This window comes from Somniosus microcephalus, chromosome 4 (genome assembly GCF_052327205.1).
Source record: "Somniosus microcephalus isolate GS21.2 chromosome 4, FLI_Smic_1.0, whole genome shotgun sequence".
In the NCBI taxonomy this organism is placed as follows: Eukaryota; Metazoa; Chordata; class Chondrichthyes; order Squaliformes; family Somniosidae; genus Somniosus; species Somniosus microcephalus.
This window is the reverse complement of record NC_140990.1, coordinates 75,117,738-75,141,733: the sequence shown is the minus strand read 5'-3', so window position 1 is coordinate 75,141,733 and position 23,996 is coordinate 75,117,738. Positions and strand designations below refer to the sequence as shown.

General features: G+C 50.7%; 1 protein-coding gene and 1 pseudogene across 2 annotated transcripts in view; one reads left to right on the top strand and one right to left on the bottom strand.

Annotated features, from left to right (window-relative positions):
* Positions 1-1,138, bottom strand: part of LOC147119249 (uncharacterized) — a 56,728-nt pseudogene extending 55,590 nt beyond the window's left edge. The window contains exon 1 of the transcript XR_015077879.1: positions 1,001-1,138. The product of XR_015077879.1 is annotated as an uncharacterized LOC147119249 (transcript). The remainder of the gene's footprint in view (positions 1-1,000) is intronic.
* Positions 1,139-6,633: 5,495 nt separating this feature from the next.
* The window catches only part of LOC147119248 (uncharacterized), a 143,690-nt gene continuing 126,327 nt past the window's right edge, over positions 6,634-23,996 (top strand). Inside the window, 2 exon segments of the mRNA XM_085984055.1 lie at positions 6,634-6,736; positions 7,255-8,157. Coding sequence (XP_085840181.1) covers positions 6,634-6,736; positions 7,255-8,157 — 1,006 coding nt within the window.

The following is a 23,996-nucleotide window of genomic DNA, read 5'->3' as shown; positions in this document are numbered from 1 at the left end:
TGGGCATGCTCAGGGGCAGCAGAGTCCCAGGACCAGCTGCTGGTGGGCATGCTCAGGGGCAGCAGAGTCCCAGGACCAGCTGTTAGTGGGCATGCTCAGGGGCAGCAGAGTCCCAGGACCAGCTGTTTGTGGGCATGCTCAGGGGCAGAGTCCCAGGACCAGCTGCTAGTGCGCATGCTCAAAGGCACAGTCCCAGGACCAGCTTCTAGTGCCTATGCTCAGGGGCAGAGTCCCAGGACCAGGGGCTAGTGGGCATGCTCAGTGGCAGCAGAGTCCCAGGACCAGCTGCTAGTGCGCATGCTCAGGGGCAGAGTCCCAGGGCCAGCTGCTAGTGCGTATGCTCAGAGGCAGAGGCCCAGGACCAGCTGCAAGTGGGCATGCTCAAGGGAAGCAGAGTCCCAGGACCAGCTGCTAGTGCGCATGCTCAGGGGCCCAGAGTCCGAGGACCATCTGCTAGTGGGCATGCTCAGGGGCAGAGCCCCAGGACCAGCTGCTAGTGCGCATGCTCAGGGGCAGAGTCCCAGGACCAGCTGCTAGTGCGCATGCTCAGGGGCAGAGTCCCAGGACCAGCTGCTAGTGGGCACGCTCAGGGGCAGCAGAGTCCCAGGACCAGCTGCTAGTGCGCATGCTCAGGGGCAGAGTCTCAGGACCAGCTGCTAGTGGGCATGCTCAGGGGCAGAGTCCCAGGACCAGCTGCTAGTGGGCGTGCTCGGGGGCAGAGTCCCAGGACCAGCTGCTAGTGCGCATGCTCAGGGGCAGAGTCCCAGGACCAGCTGCTAGTGGGCACGCTCAGGGGCAGCAGAGTCCCAGGACCAGCTGCTAGTGGGCATGCTCAAGGGCAGAGTCCCAGGACCAGCTGTTAGTGCGCATGCTCGGGGGCGACACTCTGGGTAACGGTTGTTAACAGTTAAAGAGTCGGAATTACCGGCGGAAAGCGAGTTTTCTCAGCTGGACGGACGAGCGGAGAGAGACGGGGTAATAAATGACGGTAAACACAAACCTGGGAGTCCGAGGGTCCCGGGAAGCGAACGGAACAGATTCAGCCTCGCGGAACGGATCGGACTTTCTCAGAGACACGTGACCGGAACCGCAGTGACGCCAGCACCTCATGAACACGTGATCCTGGCCCACTGCCTGATTGACGTGAACTTCCGACCAATAGGGACCGAGCGGGGCGGGACTGGAGGAGCGAGTCGGCGGCGGGTCCTCCAAGCAATCTAGGAGCCCGAGGGCGGGACCAGCGCCGGCTGATTGGCTGATCCGCAGGGCAGCGAGTTTCTCCAGTTTTGAAGAAGGGTCAAACCCGAAACGTCAACTCAAATTTCTCTCCACGGACGTTGCCTGACTTGCTGAGTTTTTCCAGCATTTTCTGTTGTTATTTCTCCAGTCCCTTGTTCAGATGGAAACACGTCATTAATTAATGCATATAGAGCAACGTAGCGCGCATGCGCTTGGGGGGGCTTACTTTGAGCATGCGCAGTACGGTACTGGAGACCGAAGGCGGAGGAACTGAAGCCGGTCGCGCGATTAAGAATCAGAGCCGCATGAGAGTAATGGACCGATGGATGGTTGCGAAGGCTTCATAAACAACTGGTGTGGGCCGCAAGCCCCGAATAATAACGTGAAGAACCCGTGTTTGCAGCTGTGGGGATTTCTTCCGCGAGCAGGCCCAGGTTAACGGTCACCATCTTTGTAAAGGAGTGCAGAACGTTCCAAGCGACGCCATTTTGACTGTGTTACCGAGCGCATGCGCGGCCATCTTTGTACAGGACAATAGAGTGGACGGGGCCTTCAGTGTCTGCTTCTAACCGGGTCCCAGTGCCCCGCAGAGACAAGCAATGTCTCAGTTATTATATCCTCACCCTCCACCCAGGGGATTTCTCACCGTCTCTCCTGAAGGCGCTGGTAAGTGGCAAGCATAGAGTTTACATGTCATAGAATTGTAAGAGAAGAGCCCCAGAAGGTTGTGGGTTCGTCCCACTCCAGAGATTTGAGTGCAAAAATCTAGGCTGACTCTCCAGTGCAGTACTGAGGGAGTGCTACACTGTCAGAGGTGCTGTTTTTTCAGATACGACGTTAAACCGAAGCCCCGTCTGCCCTCTCAGGTGGGCGTAAAAGATCCCATGGCACTATTTCAAAGAAGAGCAGGGGAGTTATCCATGGTGTCCTGGCCAATATTTATCCCTCAATCAACATCATTAAAAAAAAACAGATTATCTGGTCATTATCACATTGCTGTTTGCGGGAGCTTGCTGTGCACAAACTGGCTGCCGCATGTCCTACACTGCAACAGTGACTACACTTCAAAAAGCACTTCATTGGCTGTAAATCGCTTTGGGACGTCCAAGGTCGTAAAAGGCGCTATAGAAATGCAAATCTTTCATTCTTTCAGAGCTGCGCCCCCATGTACAGTCCCATGGTTGGAATCCCCATGTACAGTCCCAGGGTTAGACTCCCCATGCACAGTCCCAGGGTTGGAATCCCCATGTACAGTCCCAGGGTTAGAATCCCCCTGTACAGCCCCAGGGTTAGAATCCCCATGTACAGTCCCAGGGTTAGAATCCCCCTGTACAGTCCCAGGGTCAGAATCCCCCTGTACAGTCCCAGGGTTAGAATCCCCATGTACAGTCCCAGGGTTAGAATCCCCATGTACATTCCCAGGGTTAGAATCCCCATGTACAGTCCCAGGGTTAGAATCCCCATGTACAGTCCCAGTGTGACAATCCCCATGTACAGTCCCAGGGTGAGAATCCCCATGTACAGTCCCAGGGTGAGAATCCCCATGTACAGTCCCAGGGTGAGAATCCCCATGTACAGTCCCAGGGCTAGAATCCCCATGTACAGTCCCAGGGTGAGAATCCCCATGTACAGTCCCAGGGTGAGAATCCCCATGTACAGTCCCAGGGTGAGAATCCCCATGTACAGTCCCAGGGTGATAATCCCCATGTACAGTCCCAGGGTGATAATCCCCATGTACAGTCCCAGGGTGATAATCCCCATGTACAGTCCCAGGGTTAAAATCCCCATGTACAGTCCCAGGGTTAGAATCCCCATGTACAGTCCAAGGTTCAGAATCCCCATGTACATTCCCAGGGTTAGAATCCCCATGTACAGCCCCAGGGTTAGAATCCCCATGTACAGTCCCAGGGTTAGAATCCCCATGTACCATCCCAGGGTTAGAATCCCCATGTACAGTCCCAGGGTTAGAATCCCCATGTACAGCCCCAGGGTTAGAATCCGCATGTACAGTCCCAGGGTTAGAATCCCCATGTACAGTCCCAGGGTTAGAATCCCCATGTACAGTCCCAGGATTAGAATCTCCATGTACAGTGCCAGGGTTAGAATCCCCATGTACATTCCCAAGGTTAGAATCCTCATGTACAGTCCCAGGGTTAGAATCCCCATGTACAGTCCCAGGGTTAGAATCCCCATGTACAGTCCCAGGGTTGGAATCCCCATGTACATTCCCAGGGTTAGAATCCCCATGTACAGTCCCATGGTTAGAATCCCCATGTACAGTCCCAGGGTTAGAATCCCCATGTACAGTCCCAGGGTTAGAATCCCCATGGATAGTCCCAGGGATAGAATACCCACGTACAGTCCCAGGTTTAGAATCCCCACGTACAGTCCCAGGGTTAGAATCCCCATGTACAGTCCCAGGGTCAGCATCCCCATGTACAGTCCAAGTTTCAGAATCCCCATATACAGGCCCAGGGTCAGAATCCCCATTTACAGTCCCAGGGTTAGAATTCCCATGTACAGTCTCAGGGTTAGAATCCCCATGTACAGTCCCAGGGTTAGAATTCCCATGTACAGTCGCAGGGTTAGAATCCCCATGTACAGTCCAAGGTTCAGAATCCACATGTACAGTCCCAGGGTTAGAATCCCCATGTACAGTCCCAGGGTTAGAATCCCCATGTACAGTCCCAGGGTTAGAATCCCCATGGATAGTCCCAGGGTTAGACTCCCCATGTACAGTCCCAGGGTTAGACTCCCCATGTACAGTCCCAGGGTTAGACTCCCCATGTACAGTCCCAGGGTTAGACTCCCCATGTACAGTCCCAGGGTTAGAATCCCCATGTACAGTCCCAGGGTTAGAATCCCCATGTACGTTCCCAGGGTTAGAATCCCCATATACAGTCCCAGGTTTAGAATCCCCATGTACAGTCCCAGGGTTAGAATCCCCATGTACGTTCCCAGGGTTAGAATCCCCATATACAGTCCCAGGGTTAGAATCCCCATGTACATTCCCAGGGTTAGAATCCCCATGTAAAGTCCCAGGGTTAGAACCCCCATGTACAGTCCCAGGGTTAGAATCCCCATGTACAGTCCCAGGGTTAGAAACCCGTTGTACAGTCCCAGGGTTAGAATCCCCATGTACAGTCCCAGGGTTAGAATCCCCATGTACAGTCCCAGGGTTAGAAACCCGTTGTACAGTCCCAGGGTTAGAATCCCCATGGACAGTGCCAGGGTTAAAATCCCGATGCACAGCCCCAGGGTTAGAATCCCCATGGACAGGCCCAGGGTTAGAATCCCCATGTACAGTCCTATGGAAACGTGAATAAAATGGGCAATGAATTTGCTCACAAAATGGCTTCACACAAGAAAAGTCTAGATTAGATTAAAAAGCAGCCCCAGCTTTGCAAAGTGCAAAAGCTAGCAGAACAGAGAGAATCTGCCTCAGCCTGAGGCAAGTGTTAACGAAGTGCTAACGACCAGATCAGGGCCACTGAAAAAGCCTAACTGCTGACTAGAGAATGATTGACAGTTCCGACGGGCCACAGCGAAAAATCGCATAGACCTCCTCAGAAGACAAACACGGGACACAACCAACAGAGTACTCTTCGTCGTCCAGTACTTCCCCGGAGCGGAGAAACTACGCCATGTTCTTCGCAGCCTTCAACATGTCATCGATGACGACGAACACCTCGCTAAGGCCATCCCCACGCCTCCACTACTCGCTTTCAAACAGCCGCCTAACCTCAAACAGACCATCGTTCGCAGCAAATTACCCAGCCTTCAGGAGAACAGCGACCACGACACCACACAACCCTGCCACAGCAACCTCTGCAAGACATGCCAGATCATCAACACAGATACCATCATCACACGTGAGGACACCACCCACCAGGTACATGGTACATACTCATGTGACTCGGCCAACGTTGTCTACCTCATACGTTGCAGGAAATGATGCCCCGGAGCATGGTACATCGGCGAGACCATGCAGACACTGCGACAACGGATGAATGGACACCGCGCAACAATCACCAGGCAGGAGTGTTCCCTCCCAGTCGGGGAACACTTCAGCAGTCAAGGACATTCAGCCTCCGATCTTCGGGTAAGCGTTCTCCAAGGTGGCCTTCGAGACACACGACAACGCAAAATCGTCGAGCAGAAACTGATAGCCAAGTTCCGCACCCATGAGGACGGCCTCAACCGAGATCTTGGGTTCATGTCACGCTACATGTAACCCCACCTGATGCAGGGTCATCCAGACTCGAGTCGACATTGGCTTGTTCTCTCTACACAGATGCGGCCGGACCTGCTGTGGTTTCCAGCCAAAAAAAAAAAAAAAAAAATGTTTTTTGTCTTTTTTTTGTTTTTCATACAGACCCCAGCATCTGCAATATTTGACCCCTTGTGACCCCACCTCATTGTTCTTGGATGTAATGTTTCCCTGACTGACCTGTTTGGACACCATTCACACCTTTGACTGCTGTGATTATCTCTCTGCCGAGGTGTGATAAATGGCAGTTGGAAAGGTTACCTGTAAACATCTGACATGATTCTCTGACTATATAAGCTGTGTCTTTATGCATTTCTCCACTTCACCTGAAGAAGGAGCAGCGCTCCGAAAGCTTGTGATTTCAAATAAAGCTGTTGGACTATAACCTGGTGTTGTGTGACTTCTTACATAGAGAATGATTGACTAGCCATTGTTCGGTGCCCACAGCAGTGAGGCAAGTCAGGACTTGCCTGCCAGACTGAAGACCAGATCATGGTCAAACCGAAAGGGCTTGAGTGATCCCTTTATTGGAGAACGCTTGTTGCCAGGGAAGTGATGTAAGGAAACACTTGTTGCCAGGGAAGTGATGTAGTGACCCTTGTCCAACGGTATAATAGGGGCTTCCCCACAGGTATTCTCTCTCTTAGCCAGAAGGCGTGTGGAACATCAAGAGGGTCAGACATCTCCCGGGGATGTAAATGCTGGCACCACGTGTCTAACCCGGTGTGACCCTCGGGACACGAATGTACTGTCGATATGCTGTATGACCACTCCGAACAGTAATGAATAAAATGATGTTGTTTTAACTCTCCGAACCCTCGAGCCTGGAATTCTTCGTACTACGGAACTCAAGAAGAGGACCAGAAAAACCCGGTTCTTACAGCTTGGCGCAGTCGGCAGGATCGCAAGACATCAAGAAAGGGGAAAAAGGTAAGCACTGGAATTTATTGTGCCCTTTTTACACCCTGTCTCTGCGATCTTTATTGAACGAACCAACCGGGTAGCGTACCCTCTGGCTGGCGGTTAACGGAGCACAGGTCCCATTGCTAGCTAGCACGCGGCAGAGTCCGGGACGACTCTCGTCTATTTTAAACTTATTCGTTAAGTCTACGACCTGTGGCAACATGACGGAACCAAGTAGAAAACCAACGACGGAAAAAGGAGGCAGAGCCCCTCCTGAGACCACGTTAGAAGAAATAGTAATCCAACTCAAACAGTATATAGAAAGTACATTCGATGTCCCACAACATGAATATAATATCGAACAAAAATTTGGTGCCTCAAAAGGACAATGGTCCCTTGATGATATAAAAAGAGCATGGGGCAAGACCACCCGTATGAAAGGAGGGGAAAGAAAAACGGGCTGGGTATTGGCCACCTTGAAACAGTGTAGGCAGAGAGGAGAAATAACTCGGAAGGCGGCAGAGGCCAAAGAGAAAGAACAAAAACAGCTCTCCACGAACAGATAACAAAATACAAAACAGAGTTAGAGAAACACCAAAAATGCCTTGAAAAAGCAAACGAAAGAGCAGAAAAGTGGAAGGCAAAAACCAAGAAAGAAAGGGAGATACACAGGGAAAATAGGGAAAATCCCGGAGTGGTGACGACTACTCCAACACCCTTGTATCCTACCTATCTTGCAGCGCCCCCTACAGCCCCTCCGGCATATGAACAGCCCACGCTCCAACCCCGATCAAACGAAGCCCATATTGCTATAATAAATACCCCTCTTACGGACTCATCAGATGAAGAAGATATAACCAAGAAACCACCCCCACGCCTTGCCCCCATCAGGTTTCAAAAACATGAAGTAGGCGGCCGAAATCTCCGAATTTATACCTGCTACCCGGCCAACCCAAAAGATATAGATCAATGGGCAACTGATATGCCACATCCAAAGAAAAGCGGAGTAAAAGCCTGGCAGTTCCTGGAACGAAAAAGAACAATCTATAACCTGCACCCATTTGATGGATGCCAGGTTATAGCAGTAGTAGTTAGCGCAAGAGAGTCGGCCGCCCTGACGGCAATAGTAAATATGGCCGTCACCAGACAAGCAAACGCCCTACTTAACGCAGCCAGACATGCACACCAAGTGGCCTTAGCGGCGCACCAAGCAGCCAACCCACCTCCAGCTGTCGGAGCCCAACCCCCCGCCGTACCACCTCCAGCACCACCAGTCCTAATAGTCCCCCCTGACCTAGCTCTGATAGAATCAGAAGCCGATAGGACAGAAGGGTGGACGGCCATTAGAAATTGGCTACAGGAAAGGGGCCCGACCAATCCAGACTGGTCCAAAATAGCCTCCTGTGTCCAAAAAGAAAAAGAAGACCCCAATGACTTCGCCGGTCGTTTCGCCAACCAGTGGTTAGAGTACTCTGGCATGGGACAGAATACCGAAGCAGAGGTGGATGCCTGCACCCATGAACCATTGAAAAACGCCTTTATGAATGGTTTGAGACCTGACCTGGCAAAATTGGTAAAATTAACAATGGCAAACTGGAAAACAAACGCAGTTTCTTTTGCGGACCTGACCCAACAAGCCGTAACCCAGGATAGAGAACACTGTGCCAAGCTCCGAGCCATGAAACTAAACCCCCCGGAGCGAGTAAACTCTGCACCCCCCTGGGAAAACCCAGATAAGAAACCAGGCAATTGCCACAAATGTGGGAAAGAGGGACACTGGGCTAGAACATGCCGAGTGGGCAACAGGGGTAGAGGAAGAGGTGGGGGAGGACAATGGCAAGGACAGGCAGTCCCAGATAATCAACCCGGCACAAATCCGTGGCAGACCCTGGGCGCCGCCGGCCTGTATGACACCCAGGCAATTACCCCCTCCCCACCGACCCTTAGCCCTGGAGAGATGGCGATGGTAGAAATGTACCGGAACTCAAACTCCACCAGAAGGGAAACCTTCGACAGCATGGCCCGACAGCATTCAAAAAACCAATAGACCCCACCAACAAACCCCCGAAGGTAGAGATACCTTGGCAACTGAGAGCTTTAATCACCCAAGCCAGGGACGGCCTCTATATGACTTTGTTGGTGGGAAAAACAGATAACTCACCCCCACTGGAAGTAGACTGCCTATTGGATACAGGAGCAGAATTAACGGTCTTCCCCACACAATATGCCCAAGACTGCCCATTAGATGGAAAGACTAAGAAAGCCTCAGGGGCCAGCGGAGAAGACATCATCTTACATAGAACCCACCAAATGACCTTGTGTTTCGGCCCCGATGAAACAAGGGAACATATATGGATTGGGCCCGTCACCGCCCCCATCATAGGCTTGGACATATTGACAAAGCTAGACTTTAGCCTACACTTCACTGGGAATGGAGACATAGGCTGGATGATCCAAAACAGCCCCCGCAGGATAAGAGCTGTGAAAGAGAATAGTAAGGACGAGTGGGGCCTGAAGGATCACGACTGTGTAAACCTGTTAGACGCCATGCAGCAAAGGGCTGAGACACAGGAAATACCCTTACACAATCCCGAAATGGTCCTTTACACGGATGGGTCATCCTTTGTGGAAAAAGGAACTCGATTGGCAGGGTGGGCGGTCACAACAGAATTCGCAGTAGCACGAGCAGGAAGCATGGGAGGAGGGGCCTCAGCACAACAGGCAGAACTAGTCGCCCTCACCCAAGCCTGCCTCTATGCTCGAGACAAGACGGCCAATATATATACCGATTCTAGATATGCCTTTGGCATCGCTCATGACGTTGGACAATTATGGAAACAAAGAGGCTTTCTGACAGCTGCAGGTACACCCATAAAAAATGGAAGAGAGGTAACAGCATTAATGGAGGCCATCCAGTTACCCGAAGAAGTGGCCATACTAAAATGTAAGGGCCATAGCAAAGAGGATACCCCTGAAGCTAGGGGCAACGCTAGGGCAGACGAAGCAGCAAAACACGCCGCCTGTACCATTACCCCCCCCAACACCTCCGGTGCGATATATCACGACAAACAACGACCAAGGGGACATCCTACTAATGCAAAGAGAGACCCCAAGGGAGGAGCAATGGACATGGTTAGAAAATGGGTTGCAACCCAATAAAGATGGCATATGGCAACATCTCAAAACGGGAGCAGTAGGATGCCCAAAGAAACTGATGCCGTTTTTGGCCCAACAAATACACTCGTGTGGACACATAGCTGCACAGCAAATGACAGCCAGATTCCAGAGAAATTGGTGGGCAAAAGGGTTTCGAACTCAAGCCCAAAGAATAGTGGAGCAATGTGTGACATGCCAGAAAGTAAATCCCGGACAAAAAATTGAAGTACCAATGTTAAAAGCACCTGCTCCGGCAGGGCCCTTCCAACATTTACAGGTCGACTATATTTCCTTGCCAAAATGTCAGGGATATACAGATGTATTGGTGATAGTCGATCGCTTTTCACGATGGATTGAAGCCACCCCAGTTCGAAGCGCCACCGCTGCTGCAACCGCGAAAGTCTTGTGTAAAGATTACATTCCTAGATGGGGCGTGCCCTTATGTATTGACTCAGACCAAGGCACACATTTTACGGGGGAAATAATTAAAGAACTTTGCAGACTACTACAAATACAATGGTCATTGCATTGCCCATACCACCCCCAATCATCGGGACAAGTGGAAAGAGCAAACAGGACAATTAAACAACGGCTCACTAAGTATCACTCTGAAGGAGTGCCATGGCCTCAGGCCCTACCCCTTGTCCTATGTAGTATTCGAGCCACCCCGAATAGGACCACTGGACTCAGCCCCTATGAGGTCGTTACCGGTAGACCAATGTCGCTACCCGGAACAATAGATCTACGTAGGGCTGACATTCATCTTCTAAGTGACACAGTACTAAAGTATTGCAAAGATCTAACAGATGCTGTCAGTTTTGCTTCCCAACAGGTCAGCGCAGCGTGGCAAGAACCCCCACCGGGAGGACACAGTTTAGTCCCCGGGCTACAAGTTTGGGTAAAGAAAATAAAGCCAGCCCCCCTGGAAGACAAGTGGGAAGGTCCGTATGTCATCCTGTTGACCACAGGAGCAGCCGTGAAAGTACAAGGAAAGAAGGCTTGGATACACGCGTCACACGTGAAAAGAGAGACGACAGGAGCCCCAACAGAAGAATAAATTGGACTTATTGTGTACCATGATTCCCATCAACATATTGCTAGCCATCTCCTTTACCCCTTTTAAAAATCAACTGGCCGACTTCATTGAAGCCGGAGGGGGTGAAGGATGGTTTACATGGCTGAAAACATTGGGACAGAAATTACTGTATGGTTTGATTGTTATAAGTGGTGTAATTTTGGGAATTATTATTTTTGTAAATAGTATCAAATGTTGTATAAGTCGTGCAGGAGCTACTATACCCCCTCGCCTCTCCCGAATTAGGGTAGAAGTAGACACAGCAAAGCAGGGGGAACCCCCAGAGGAAGCCTGTTCGGTCCTACACAGTTATCTGTAAATTCGAAATTCAAACCCTTTTGGTTGTGTTCATGGCCAGAACACAAACAAAACGGAGACACAGGGTATGTTTTTGATAAAGTGCACTATCAAGAGTATACCTTGTATATAATGATTCTTGTAGATTGTATAAAGAATCAAAGGGAGGGATGTGGAAACGTGAATAAAATGGGCAATGAATTGGCTCACAAAATGGCTTCACACAAGAAAAGTCTAGATTAGATTAAAAAGCAGCCCCAGCTTTGCAAAGTGCAAAAGCTAGCAGAACAGAGAGAATCTGCCTCAGCCTGAGGCCAAGTGTTAACGAAGTGCTAACGACCAGATCAGGGCCACTGAAAAAGCCTAACTGCTGACCAGAGAATGATTGACTAGCCATTGTTCAGTGCCCACAGCAGTGAGGCAAGTCAGGACTTGCCTGCCAGACTGAAGACCAGATCATGGTCAAACCGAAAGGGCTTGAGTGATCCCTTATTGGAGAACGCTTGTTGCCAGGGAAGTGATGTAAGGAAACACTTGTTGCCAGGAAAGTGATGCAGTGACCCTTGTCCAACGGTATAATAGGGGCTTCCCCACAGGTATTCGCTCTCTTAGCCAGAAGGCGTGTGGAACATCAAGAGGGTCAGCCATCTCCCGGGGGCGTAAATGCTGGAACCACGTGTCTAACCCGGTGTGACCCTCGGGACACGAATGTACTGTCGATATGCTGTATGACCACTCCGAACAGTAATGAATAAAATGATGTTGTTTTAACTCTCCGAACCCTCGAGCCTGGAATTCTTCGTACTACGGAACTCAAGAAGAGGACCAGAAAAACCCGGTTCTTACAGTCCCATGGTTAGAATCACCATGTACAGTCCAAGTGTTAGAATCCCCATGTACGTTCCCAGGGTTAGAATCCCCATGTACAGTCCCAGGATTAGAATCCCCATGTACAGTCCCAGTGTTAGAATCCCCATGTACGTTCCCAGGGTTAGAATCCCCATGTACAGTCCCAGGATTAGAATCCCCATGTATAGTCCCAGGGTTGGAATCCCCATGTACGTTCCCAGGGTTAGAATCCCCATGTACAGTCCCATGGTTAGAATCCCCATGTACAGTCCCAGTGTTAGAATCCTCATGTACAGTCTCAGGGTTAGAATCCCCATGTACAGTCCCATGGTTAGAATCCCCATGTACATTCCCATGGTTAGAATCCCCATGTACATTCCCAGGGTTAGAATCCCCATGTACCATCCCAGGGTTAGAATCCCCATGTACATTCCCAAGGTTAGAATCCCCATGTACAGTCCCAGGGTTAGAATCCCCATGTACATTCCCAAGGTTAGAATCCCCAAGTACAGTCCCAGGGTTAGAATCCCCATGTACAGTCCCAGCGTTAGAATCCCCAAGTACAGTCCCAGGGTGAGAATCCCCATGTACGTTCCCAGGGTTAGAATCCCCATGTACAATCCCAGGGTTGGAATCCCCATGTACATTCCCAAGGTTAGAATCCCCAAGTACAGTCCCAGGGTGAGAATCCCCATGTACGTTCCCAGGGTTAGAATCCCCATGTACCATCCCAGGGTTGGAATCCCCATGTACATTCCCAAGGTTAGAATCCCCAAGTACAGTCCCAGGGTGAGAATCCCCATGTACGTTCCCAGGGTTAGAATCCCCATATACAGTCCCAGGGTTAGAATCCCCATGTACATTCCCAAGGTTAGTATCCCCAAGTACAGTCCCAGGGTTAGACTCCCCAAGTACAGTCCCAGGGTTAGAATCCCCATGTACCATTCCAGGGTTAGAATCCCCATGTACATTCCCAAGGTTAGAATCCCCAAGTATAGTCCCAGGGTGAGAATTCCCATGTACATTCCCAGGGTTAGAATCCCCATATACAGTCCCAGGGTTGGAATCTCCATGTACATTCCCAAGGTTAGAAGCCCCAAGTACAGTCCCAGGGTTAGAATCCCCATGTACCATCCCAGGGTTAGAATCCCCATGTACATTCCCAAGGTTAGAATCCCCAAGTACAGTCCCAGGGTGAGAATCCCCATGTACGTTCCCAGGGTAAGAATCCCCATATACAGTCCCAGGGTTTAGAATCCCCATGTACAGTCCCAGGGTTAGAATCTCCATGGACAGTCCCAGGGTTAAAATCCCCATCTACAGTCCCAGGGTTAGAATCCCCATGTACAGTCCCAGGGTTAGAAACCCCATGTAAAGTCCCAGGGTTAGAATCCCCATGTACGATCCCAGGGTTAGAATCCCCATGTACAGTCCCAGGGTTAGAATCCCCATGTACAGTCCCAGGGTTAGAATCTCCATGTACAGTCCCAGGGTTAAAATCCCCATGTACAGTCCCAGGGTTAGAATCCCCATGTACAGTCCCAGGGTTAGAATCCCCATGTACAGTCCCAGGGTAAGAATCCCCATGTACGTTCCCAGGGTTAGAATCCCCATGTACAGTCCCAGGGTTAGAATCCCCATGTACAGTCCCAGGGTTAGAATCCCCATGTACAGTCCCAGGATTAGAATCCCCATGTACAGTCCCAGGGTTAGAATCCCCATGTACAGTCCCAGGGTTAGAATCCCCATGTACAGTCCCAGGGTTAGAATCTCCATGTACAGTCCCAGGGTTAGAATCCCCAAGTACATTCCCAAGGTTAGAATCCTCATGTACAGTCCCAGGGTTAGAATCCCCATGTACAGTCCCAGGGTTAGAATCCCCATGTACAGTCCCAGGGTTAGAATCCCCATGAACAGTCCCGGGGTTAGAATCCCCATGTACAGTCCCAGGGTTAGAATCGCCATGTACACTCCCAGGGTTAGAATCCCCATGTACAGTCCCAGGGTTAGAATCCCCATGTACAGTCCCAGGGTTAGAATCCCCATGTACAGTCCCATGGTTAGAATCCCCATGTACAGTCCCAGGGTTAGAATCCCCATGTACGTTCCCAGGGTTAGAATCCCTTTGTACAGTCCCAGGGTTAGAATCCCCACCTACAGTCCCAGGCTTAGAATTCCCATGTACGTTCCAGGAGTTAGAATCCCCATGTACAATCCCAGGGTTAGAACCCCCATGTACAGTCCCAGGGTTAGAACCCCCATGTACAGTCCCAGGGTTAGAATCCACATGTACGTTCCCAGGGTTAGAATCCCCATGTACAGTCCCAGGGTTAGAATCCCCATGTACAGTCCCAGCATTAGAATCCCCATGTACAGTCCCAGGGTTAGAATCCCCATGTTCAGTCCCGGGGTTAGAATCCCCATGTACAGTCCCGGGGTTAGAATCCCCATGTACAGTCCCAGGGTTAGAATCGCCACGTGCACTCCCAGGGTTAGAATCCCCAAGTGCAGTCCCAGGGTTAGAATCCCCATGTACAGTCCCAGGGTTAGAATCCCCATGTACAGTCCCAGGGTTAGAATCCCCATGTACAGTCCCAGGGTTAGAATCCCCATGTACGTTCCCGGGGTTAGAATCCCCATGTACAGTCCCAGGGTTAGAATCCCCACCTACAGTCCCAGGGTTAGAAACCCCATGTACGTTCCCAAGGTTAGAATCCCCATATACAGTCCCAGGGTTAGAATCCCCATGTACAGTCCCAGGGTTTGAATCCCCATGTACGTTCCCAGGGTTAGAATGCCCATGTACAGTCCCAGGGTTAGAATCCCCATATACAGTCCCAGCGTTAGAATCCCCATGTACAGTCCCAGGGTTAGAATCCCCATGTTCAGTCCCGGGGTTAGAATCCCCATTTACAGTCCCGGGGTTAGAATCCCCATGTACAGACCCAGGGATAGAATCCCCATGTACTGTCCCAGTGTTAGAATTGCCATGTACACTACCAGGGTTAGAATCTCCATGTACAGTCCCTGGGTTAGAATCACCATGTACAGTCCCAGGGTTAGAATCCCCATGTACAGTCCCAGGGTTAGAATCCCCATGGATAGTCCCAGGGTTAGAATCCCCATGTACAGTCCCAGGGTTAGAATCCCCATGTACAGTCCCAGGGTTAGAATCCCCATGTACGTTCCCAGGTTAAGAATCGTCATGTACAGTCCCAGGGTTAAAATCCCGATGCACAGCCCCAGGGTTAGAATCCCCATGGACAGTCCCAGGGTTAGAATCCCCATGTACAGTCCCAGGGTTAGAATCCCCATGTATAGTGCCAGTGTTAGAATCCCCATGTACAGTCCCAGGGTTAGAATCCCCATGTACAATCTCAGGGTTAGAATCCCCATGTACATTCCCAGGGTTAGAATCCTCATGTACAGTCCCTGGGTTAGAAACCCCATGTACAGTCCCAGGGTTAGAAACCCCATGTACATTCCCAAGGTTAGAATCCCCATGTACAGTCCCATGGTTAGAATCCCCATGTACAGTCCCAGTGTTTGAATCCTCATGTACAGTCTCAGGGTTAGTATCCCCGTGTACATTCCCAGGGTTAGTATCCCCATGTACAGTACCAGGTTTAGAATCCCCATGTACAGTCCCAGGGTTAGAATCCCCATGTACAGTCCCAGGGTTAGAATCCCCATGTACAGTCCCTGGGTTAGAATCCCCATGTACAGTCCCAGGGTTAGAATCCCCATGTACAGTCCCAGGGTTAAAATCCCGATGCACAGCCCCAGGGTTAGTATCCCCATGGAGAGTCCGAGGGTTAGAATCCCCATGGACAGTCCCAGGGTTAGTATCCCGATGGAGAGTCCCAGGGTTAGAATCCCCATGTACAGTCCCAGTGTTAGAATCCCCATGTACAGTCCCAGGGTTAGAATCCCCATGTACATTCCCAGGGTTAGAATCCACATGTACATTCCCAGGGTTAGAATCCCCATGTACAATCTCAGGGTTAGAATCCCCATGTACATTCTCAGGGTTAGAATCCCCATGTACAGTCCCTGGGTTAGAATCCCCATGTGCAGTCCCATGGTTAGAATCCCCATGTACAGTCCCAGGGTTAGAATCCCCATGTACGTTCCCAGGGTTAGAATCCCTTTGTACAGTCCCAGGGTTAGAATCCCCACCTACAGTCCCAGGCTTAGAATTCCCATGTACGTTCCAGGAGTTAGAATCCCCATGTACAATCCCAGGGTTAGAACCCCCATGTACAGTCCCAGGGTTAGAACCCCCATGTACAGTCCCAGGGTTAGAATCCACATGTACGTTCCCAGGGTTAGAATCCCCATGTACAGTCCCAGGGTTAGAATCCCCATGTACAGTCCCAGCATTAGAATCCCCATGTACAGTCCCAGGGTTAGAATCCCCATGTTCAGTCCCGGGGTTAGAATCCCCATGTACAGTCCCGGGGTTAGAATCCCCAGGTACAGTCCCAGGGTTAGAATCGCCACGTGCACTCCCAGGGTTAGAATCCCCAAGTGCAGTCCCAGGGTTAGAATCCCCATGTACAGTCCCAGGGTTAGAATCCCCATGTACAGTCCCAGGGTTAGAATCCCCATGTACAGTCCCAGGGTTAGAATCCCCATGTACGTTCCCGGGGTTAGAATCCCCATGTACAGTCCCAGGGTTAGAATCCCCACCTACAGTCCCAGGGTTAGAAACCCCATGTACGTTCCCAAGGTTAGAATCCCCATATACAGTCCCAGGGTTAGAATCCCCATGTACAGTCCCAGGGTTTGAATCCCCATGTACGTTCCCAGGGTTAGAATCCCCATGTACAGTCCCAGGGTTAGAATCCCCATATACAGTCCCAGCGTTAGAATCCCCATGTACAGTCCCAGGGTTAGAATCCCCATGTTCAGTCCCGGGGTTAGAATCCCCATTTACAGTCCCGGGGTTAGAATCCCCATGTACAGACCCAGGGATAGAATCCCCATGTACTGTCCCAGTGTTAGAATTGCCATGTACACTCCCAGGGTTAGAATCTCCATGTACAGTCCCTGGGTTAGAATCACCATGTACAGTCCCAGGGTTAGAATCCCCATGTACAGTCCCAGGGTTAGAATCCCCATGGATAGTCCCAGGGTTAGAATCCCCATGTACAGTCCCAGGGTTAGAATCCCCATGTACAGTCCCAGGGTTAGAATCCCCATGTACGTTCCCAGGTTAAGAATCGTCATGTACAGTCCCAGGGTTAAAATCCCGATGCACAGCCCCAGGGTTAGAATCCCCATGGACAGTCCCAGGGTTAGAATCCCCATATACAGTCCCAGGGTTAGAATCCCCATGTACAGTCCCAGGGTTAGAATCCCCATGTACAGTCCCAGGGTTAGAATCCCCATGTATAGTGCCAGTGTTAGAATCCCCATGTACAGTCCCAGGGTTAGAATCCCCATGTACAATCTCAGGGTTAGAATCCCCATGTACATTCCCAGGGTTAGAATCCTCATGTACAGTCCCTGGGTTAGAAACCCCATGTACAGTCCCAGGGTTAGAAACCCCATGTACATTCCCAAGGTTAGAATCCCCATTTACAGTCCCATGGTTAGAATCCCCATGTACAGTCCCAGTGTTTGAATCCTCATGTACAGTCTCAGGGTTAGTATCCCCGTGTACATTCCCAGGGCTAGAATCCCCATGTACAGTACCAGGTTTAGAATCCCCATGTACAGTCCCAGGGTTAGAATCCCCATGTACAGTCCCAGGGTTAGAATCCCCATGTACAGTCCCTGGGTTAGAATCCCCATGTACAGTCCCAGGGTTAGAATCCCCATGTACAGTCCCAGGGTTAAAATCCCGATGCACAGCCCCAGGGTTAGTATCCCCATGGAGAGTCCGAGGGTTAGAATCCCCATGGACAGTCCCAGGGTTAGTATCCCGATGGAGAGTCCCAGAGTTAGAATCCCCATGTACAGTCCCAGTGTTAGAATCCCCATGTACAGTCCCAGGGTTAGAATCCCCATGTACATTCCCAGGGTTAGAATCCACATGTACATTCCCAGGGTTAGAATCCCCATGCACAATCTCAGGGTTAGAATCCCCATGTACATTCTCAGGGTTAGAATCCCCATGTACAGTCCCTGGGTTAGAATCCCCATGTGCAGTCCCATGGTTAGAATCCCCATGTACAGTCCCAGGGTTAGAATCCCCATGTACGTTCCCAGGGTTAGAATCCCTTTGTACAGTCCCAGGGTTAGAATCCCCAAATACAGTCCCAGGGTTAGAATCCCCAGGGTTAGAATCCCCATGTACATTCCCAGGGTTAGAATCCCCATGTACAGTCCCAGGGTTAGAATCCCCATGGACAGTCCCAGGGTTAGAATCCCCATGTACAGTCCCAGGGTTAGAATCCCCATGTACATTCCCAGGGTTAGAATCCCCATGTACATTCCCAGGGTTAGAATCCCCATGTACAATCTCAGGGTTAGAATCCCCATGTACATTCTCAGGGTTAGAATCCCCATGTACAGTCCCTGGGTTAGAATCCCCATGTACAGTCCCAGGGTTAGAATTCCCATGTACATTCCCAAGGTTAGAATCCCCATGTACCGTCCCAGGGTTAGAATCCCGATGTACATTCCCAGGGTTAGAATCCCCATGTACTGTCCCAGGGTTAGAATCCCCATATACAGTCCCAGGGTTAGAATCCCCAGGGTTATAATCCCCATGTACATTCCCAGGGTTAGAATCCCCATGTACAGTCCCAGGGTTAGAATCCCCATGGACAGTCCCAGGGTTAGAATCCCCATTTACAGTCCCAGGGTTAGAATCCCCATGTACGTTCCCAGGGTTAGAATCCCCATATACAGTCCCAGGGTTAGAATCCCCAGGGTTAGAATCCCCATGTATGTTCCCAGGGTTAGAATCCCCATGTACAGTGTCAGGGTTAGAATCCCCATGTACAGTCCCAGGTTAGAATCCCCATGTACAGTCCCAGGGTTAGAATCCCCATGTACAGCCCCAAGGTTAGAATCCACATGTACACTCCCAGGGTTAGAATCCCCATGTACAGTCCCAGGGTTAGAATCCCCATGCAAAGTCCCAGGGTTAGAAGCCCCATGTACAGTCCCAGGGTTAGAATCCCCATGTACAGTCCCAGGGTTAGAATCCCCATGTACAGTCCCAGGGTTAGAATCCCCATGTACAGTCCCAGGGTTAGAATCCCCATGTACAGTCCCAGGGTTAGAATCCCCATGTACAGTCCCAGGGTTAGAATGCCCATGTACACTCCCAGGGTTAGAATCCCCATGTACAGTCCCAGGGTTAGAATCCTCATGTACAGCCCCAGGGTTAGAATCCCCATGTACAGTCCGAGGGTTAGAATCCCCATGTACAGTCCCAGGGTTAGAATCCCCATGTACAGTCCCCGGATTAGAATTCCCATGTACAGTCCCAGGTTTAGAATCCCCATGTACAGTCCCAGGTTTAGAATTCCCATGTACAGTCCCAGGGTTAGAATCCCCATGTACAGTCCCAGGGTTAGAATCTCCATGTACAGTCCCAGGGTTAGAATCCCCATGTACATTCCCAAGGTTAGAATCCTCATGTACAGTCCCAGGGTTAGAATCCCCATGTACAGTCCCAGGGTTAGAATCCCCATGTACAGTCCCAGGGTTAGAATCCCCATGAACAGTCCGGGGGTTAGAATCCCCATGTACAGTCCCAGGGTTAGAATCGCCATGTACACTCCCAGGGTTAGAATCCCCATGTACAGTCCCAGGGTTAGAATCCCCATGTACAGTCCCAGGGTTAGAATCCCCATGTACAGTCCGAGGGTTAGAATCCCCATGTACAGTCCCAGGGTTAGAATCCCCATGTACAGTCCCCGGATTAGAATTCCCATGTACAGTCCCAGGGTTAAAATCCCCATGTACAGTCCCAGGTTTAGAATTCCCATGTACAGTCCCAGGGTTAGAATCCCCATGTACAGCCCCAGGGTTAGAAACCCCAAGTACAGTCCCATGGTTAGAATCCCCATGTACAGTCCCAGGGTTAGAATCCCCATGTACGTTCCCAGGGTTAGAATCCCTTTGTACAGTCCCAGGGTTAGAATCCCCACCAACAGTCCCAGGGTTAGAATCCCCATGTACGTTCCCAGAGTTAGAATCCCCATGTACAATCCCAGGGTTAGAACCCCCATGTACAGTCCCAGGGTTAGAACCCCCATGTACAGTCCCAGGGTTAGAATCCACATGTACGTTCCCAGGGTTAGAATCCCCATGTACAATCCCAGGGTTAGAATCCCCATGTACAGTCCCAGCTTTAGAATCCCCATGTACAGTCCCAGGGTTAGAATCCCCATGTTCAGTCCCGGGGTTAGAATCCCCAAGTGCAGTCCCAGGGTTAGAATCCCCATGTACAGTCCCAGGGTTAGAATCCCCATGTACAGTCCCAGGGTTAGAATCCCCATGTACAGTCCCAGGGTTAGAATCCCCATGTACATTCCCGGGGTTAGAATCCCCATGTACAGTCCCAGGGTTAGAATCCCCACCTACAATCCTTGGTTTGAAACCCCATATACGTTCCCAAGGTTAGAATCCACATATACAGTCCCAGGATTAGAATCCCCATGTACAGTCCCTGGGTTTGAATCCCCATGTACGTTCCCAGGGTTAGAATCCGCATGTACAGTCCCAGGGTTAGAATCCCCATATACAGTCCCAGCGTTAGAATCCCCATGTACAGTCCCGGGGTTAGAATCCCCATGTACAGACCCAGGGATAGAATCCCCATGTACTGTCCCAGTGTAAGAATTGCCATGTACACTCCCAGGGTTAGAATCTCCATGTACAGTCCCTGGGTTAGAATCACCATGTACAGTCCCAGGGTTAGAATCACAATGTACAGTTCCAGGGTTAGAATCCCCATGGATAGTCCCAGGGTTAGAATCCCCATGTACAGTCTCAGGTTAAGAATCGCCATGTACAGTCCCAGGGTTAAAATCCCGATGCACAGCCCCAGGGTTAGAATTCCCATGGACAGTCCCAGGGTTAGAATCCCCATATACAGTCCCAGGGTTAGTATCCCCATGTACAGTCCCAGGGTTAGAATCCCCATGTACAGTCCCATGGTTAGAATCCCCATGTACAGCCCCAGGGTTAGAATCCCCATGTACAGTCCCAGGGTTAGAATCCCCATGTATAGTGCCAGTGTTAGAATCCCCATGTACAGTCCCAGGGTTAGAATCCCCATGTACAGTCCCAGGGTTCGAATCCTCATGTACAGTCCCTGGGTTGGAATCCCCATGTACAGCCCCAGGGTTAGAATCCCCAGGTACATTCCCAAGGTTAGAATCCCCATGTACAGACCCAGGGTTAGAATCCCCAGGTACATTCCCAAGGTTAGAATCCCCATGTACAGTCCCAGGGTTAGAATCCCCAGGTACATTCCCAAGGTTAGAATCCCCATGTACAGTCCCATGGTTAGAATCCCCATGTACAGTCCCAGTGTTTGAATCCTCATGTACAGTCTCAGGGTTAGTATCCCCGTGTGCATTCCCAGGGTTAGAATCCCCATGTACAGTCCCAGGGTTAGAATCCCCATGTACAGTCCCAGGGTTAAAATCCAGATGCACAGCCCCAGGGTTAGTATCCCCATGGAGAGTCCCAGGGTTAGAATCCCCATGGACAGTCCCAGGGTTAGTATCCCCATGGAGAGTCCCAGGGTTAGAATCCCCATGTACAGTCCCAGTGTTAGAATCCCCATGTACAGTCCCAGGGTTAGAATCCCCATGTACATTCCCAGGGTTAGAATCCACATGTACATTCCCAGGGTTAGAATCCCCATGTACAATCTCAGGGTTAGAATACCCATGTACATTCTCAGGGTTAGAATCCCCTTGTACAGTCCCTGGGTTAGAATCCCCATGTACAGTCCCAGGGTTAGAATTCCCATGTACATTCCCAAGGTTAGAATCCCCATGTACCGTCCCAGGGTTAGAATACCGATGTACATTCCCAGGGTTAGAATCCCCATGTACTGTCCCAGGGTTAGAATCCCCATATACAGTCCCAGGGTTAGAATCCCCAGGGTTAGAATCCCCATGTACATTCCCAGGGTTAGAATCCCCATGTACAGTCCCAGGGTTAGAATCCCCATGGACAGTCCCAGGGTTAGAATCCCCATGTACAGTCCCAGGGTTAGAATCCCCATGTACATTCCCAGGGTTAGAATCCCCATGTACATTCCCAGGGTTAGAATCCCCATGTACAATCTCAGGGTTAGAATCCCCATGTACATTCTCAGGGTTAGAATCCCCATGTAGAGTCCCTGGGTTAGAATCCCCATGTACAGTCCCAGGGTTAGAATTCCCATGTACATTCCCAAGGTTAGAATCCCCATGTACCGTCCCAGGGTTAGAATCCCGATGTATATTCCCAGGGTTAGAATCCCCATGTACTTTCCCAGGGTTAGATTCCCCATATACAGTCCCAGGGTTAGAATCCCCAGGGTTATAATCCCCATGTACATTCCCAGGGTTAGAATCCCCATGTACAGTCCCAGGGCTGGAATCCCCATGGACAGTCCCAGGGTTAGAATCCCCATGTACGTTCCCAGGGTTAGAATCCCCATATACAGTCCCAGGGTTAGAATCCCCAGGGTTAGAATCCCCATGTACGTTCCCAGGGTTAGAATCCCCATGTACAGTCTCAGGGTTAGAATCCCCATGTACAGTCCCAGGTTAGAATCCCCATGTACAGTCCCAGGGTTAGAATCCCCATGTACAGCCCCAGGGTAAGAATCCACATGTGTACACTCCCAGGGTTAGAATCCCCATGTACAGTCCCAGGGTTAGAATCCCCATGCAAAGTCCCAGGGTTAGAAGCCCCATGTACAGTCCCAGGGTTAGAATCCCCATGTACAGTCCCAGGGTTAGAATCCCCATGTACAGTCCCAGGGTTAGAATCCCCATGTACAGTCCCAGGGTTAGAATCCCCATGTACAGTCCCAGGGTTAGAATCCCCATGTACAGTCCCAGGGTTAGAATCCCCATGTACACTCCCAGGGTTAGAATCCCCATGTACAGTCCCAGGGTTAGAATACTCATGTACAGCCCCAGGGTTAGAATCCCCATGTACAGTCCGAGGGTTAGAATCCCCATGTACAGTCCCAGGGTTAGAATCCCCATGTACAGTCCCCGGATTAGAATTCCCATGTACAGTCCCAGGGTTAGAATCCCCATATACAGTGCCAGGTTTAGAATTCCCATGTACAGTCCCAGGGTTAGAATCCCCATGTACAGCCCCAGGGTTAGAATCCGCATGGACAGTCCCAGGGTTAGAATCCCCATGTACAGTCCCAGGGTTAGAATCCCCATGTACAGTCCCAGGGTTAGAATCCCCATGTACAGTCCCAGGGTTAGAATCTCCATGTACAGTCCCAGGGTTAGAATCCCCATGTACATTCCCAAGGTTAGAATCCTCATGTACAGTCCCAGGGTTAGAATCCCCATGTACAGTCCCAGGGTTAGAATCCCCATGTACAGTCCCAGGGTTAGAATCCCCATGAACAGTCCCGGGGTTAGAAACCCCATGTACAGTCCCAGGGTTAGAATCGCCATGTACACTCCCAGGGTTAGAATCCCCATGTACAGTCCCAGGGTTAGAATCCCCATGTACAGTCCCAGGGTTAGAATCCCCATGTACAGTCTGAGGGTTAGAATCCCCATGTACAGTCCCAGGGTTAGAATCCCCATATACAGTCCCCGGATTAGAATTCCCATGTACAGTCCCAGCGTTAGAATCCCCATGTACAGTCCCAGGTTTAGAATTCCCATGTCCAGTCCCAGGGTTTGAATCCCCATGTACGTTCCCAGGGTTAGAATACCCATGTACAGTCCCAGGGTTAGAATCCCCATATACAGTCCCAGCGTTAGAATCCCCATGTACAGTCCCAGGGTTAGAATCCCCATGTTCAGTCCCGGGGTTAGAATCCCCATGTTCTGTCCCGGGGTTAGAATCCCCATGTACAGTCCCGGGGTTAGAATCCCCATGTACAGACCCAGGGATAGAATCCCCATGTACTGTCCCAGGGTTAGAATTGCCAAGTACAGTCCCAGGGTTAGAATCTCCATGTACAGTCCCTGGGTTAGAATCACCATGTACAGTCCCAGGGTTAGAATCCCCATGTACAGTCCCAGGGTTAGAATCCCCATG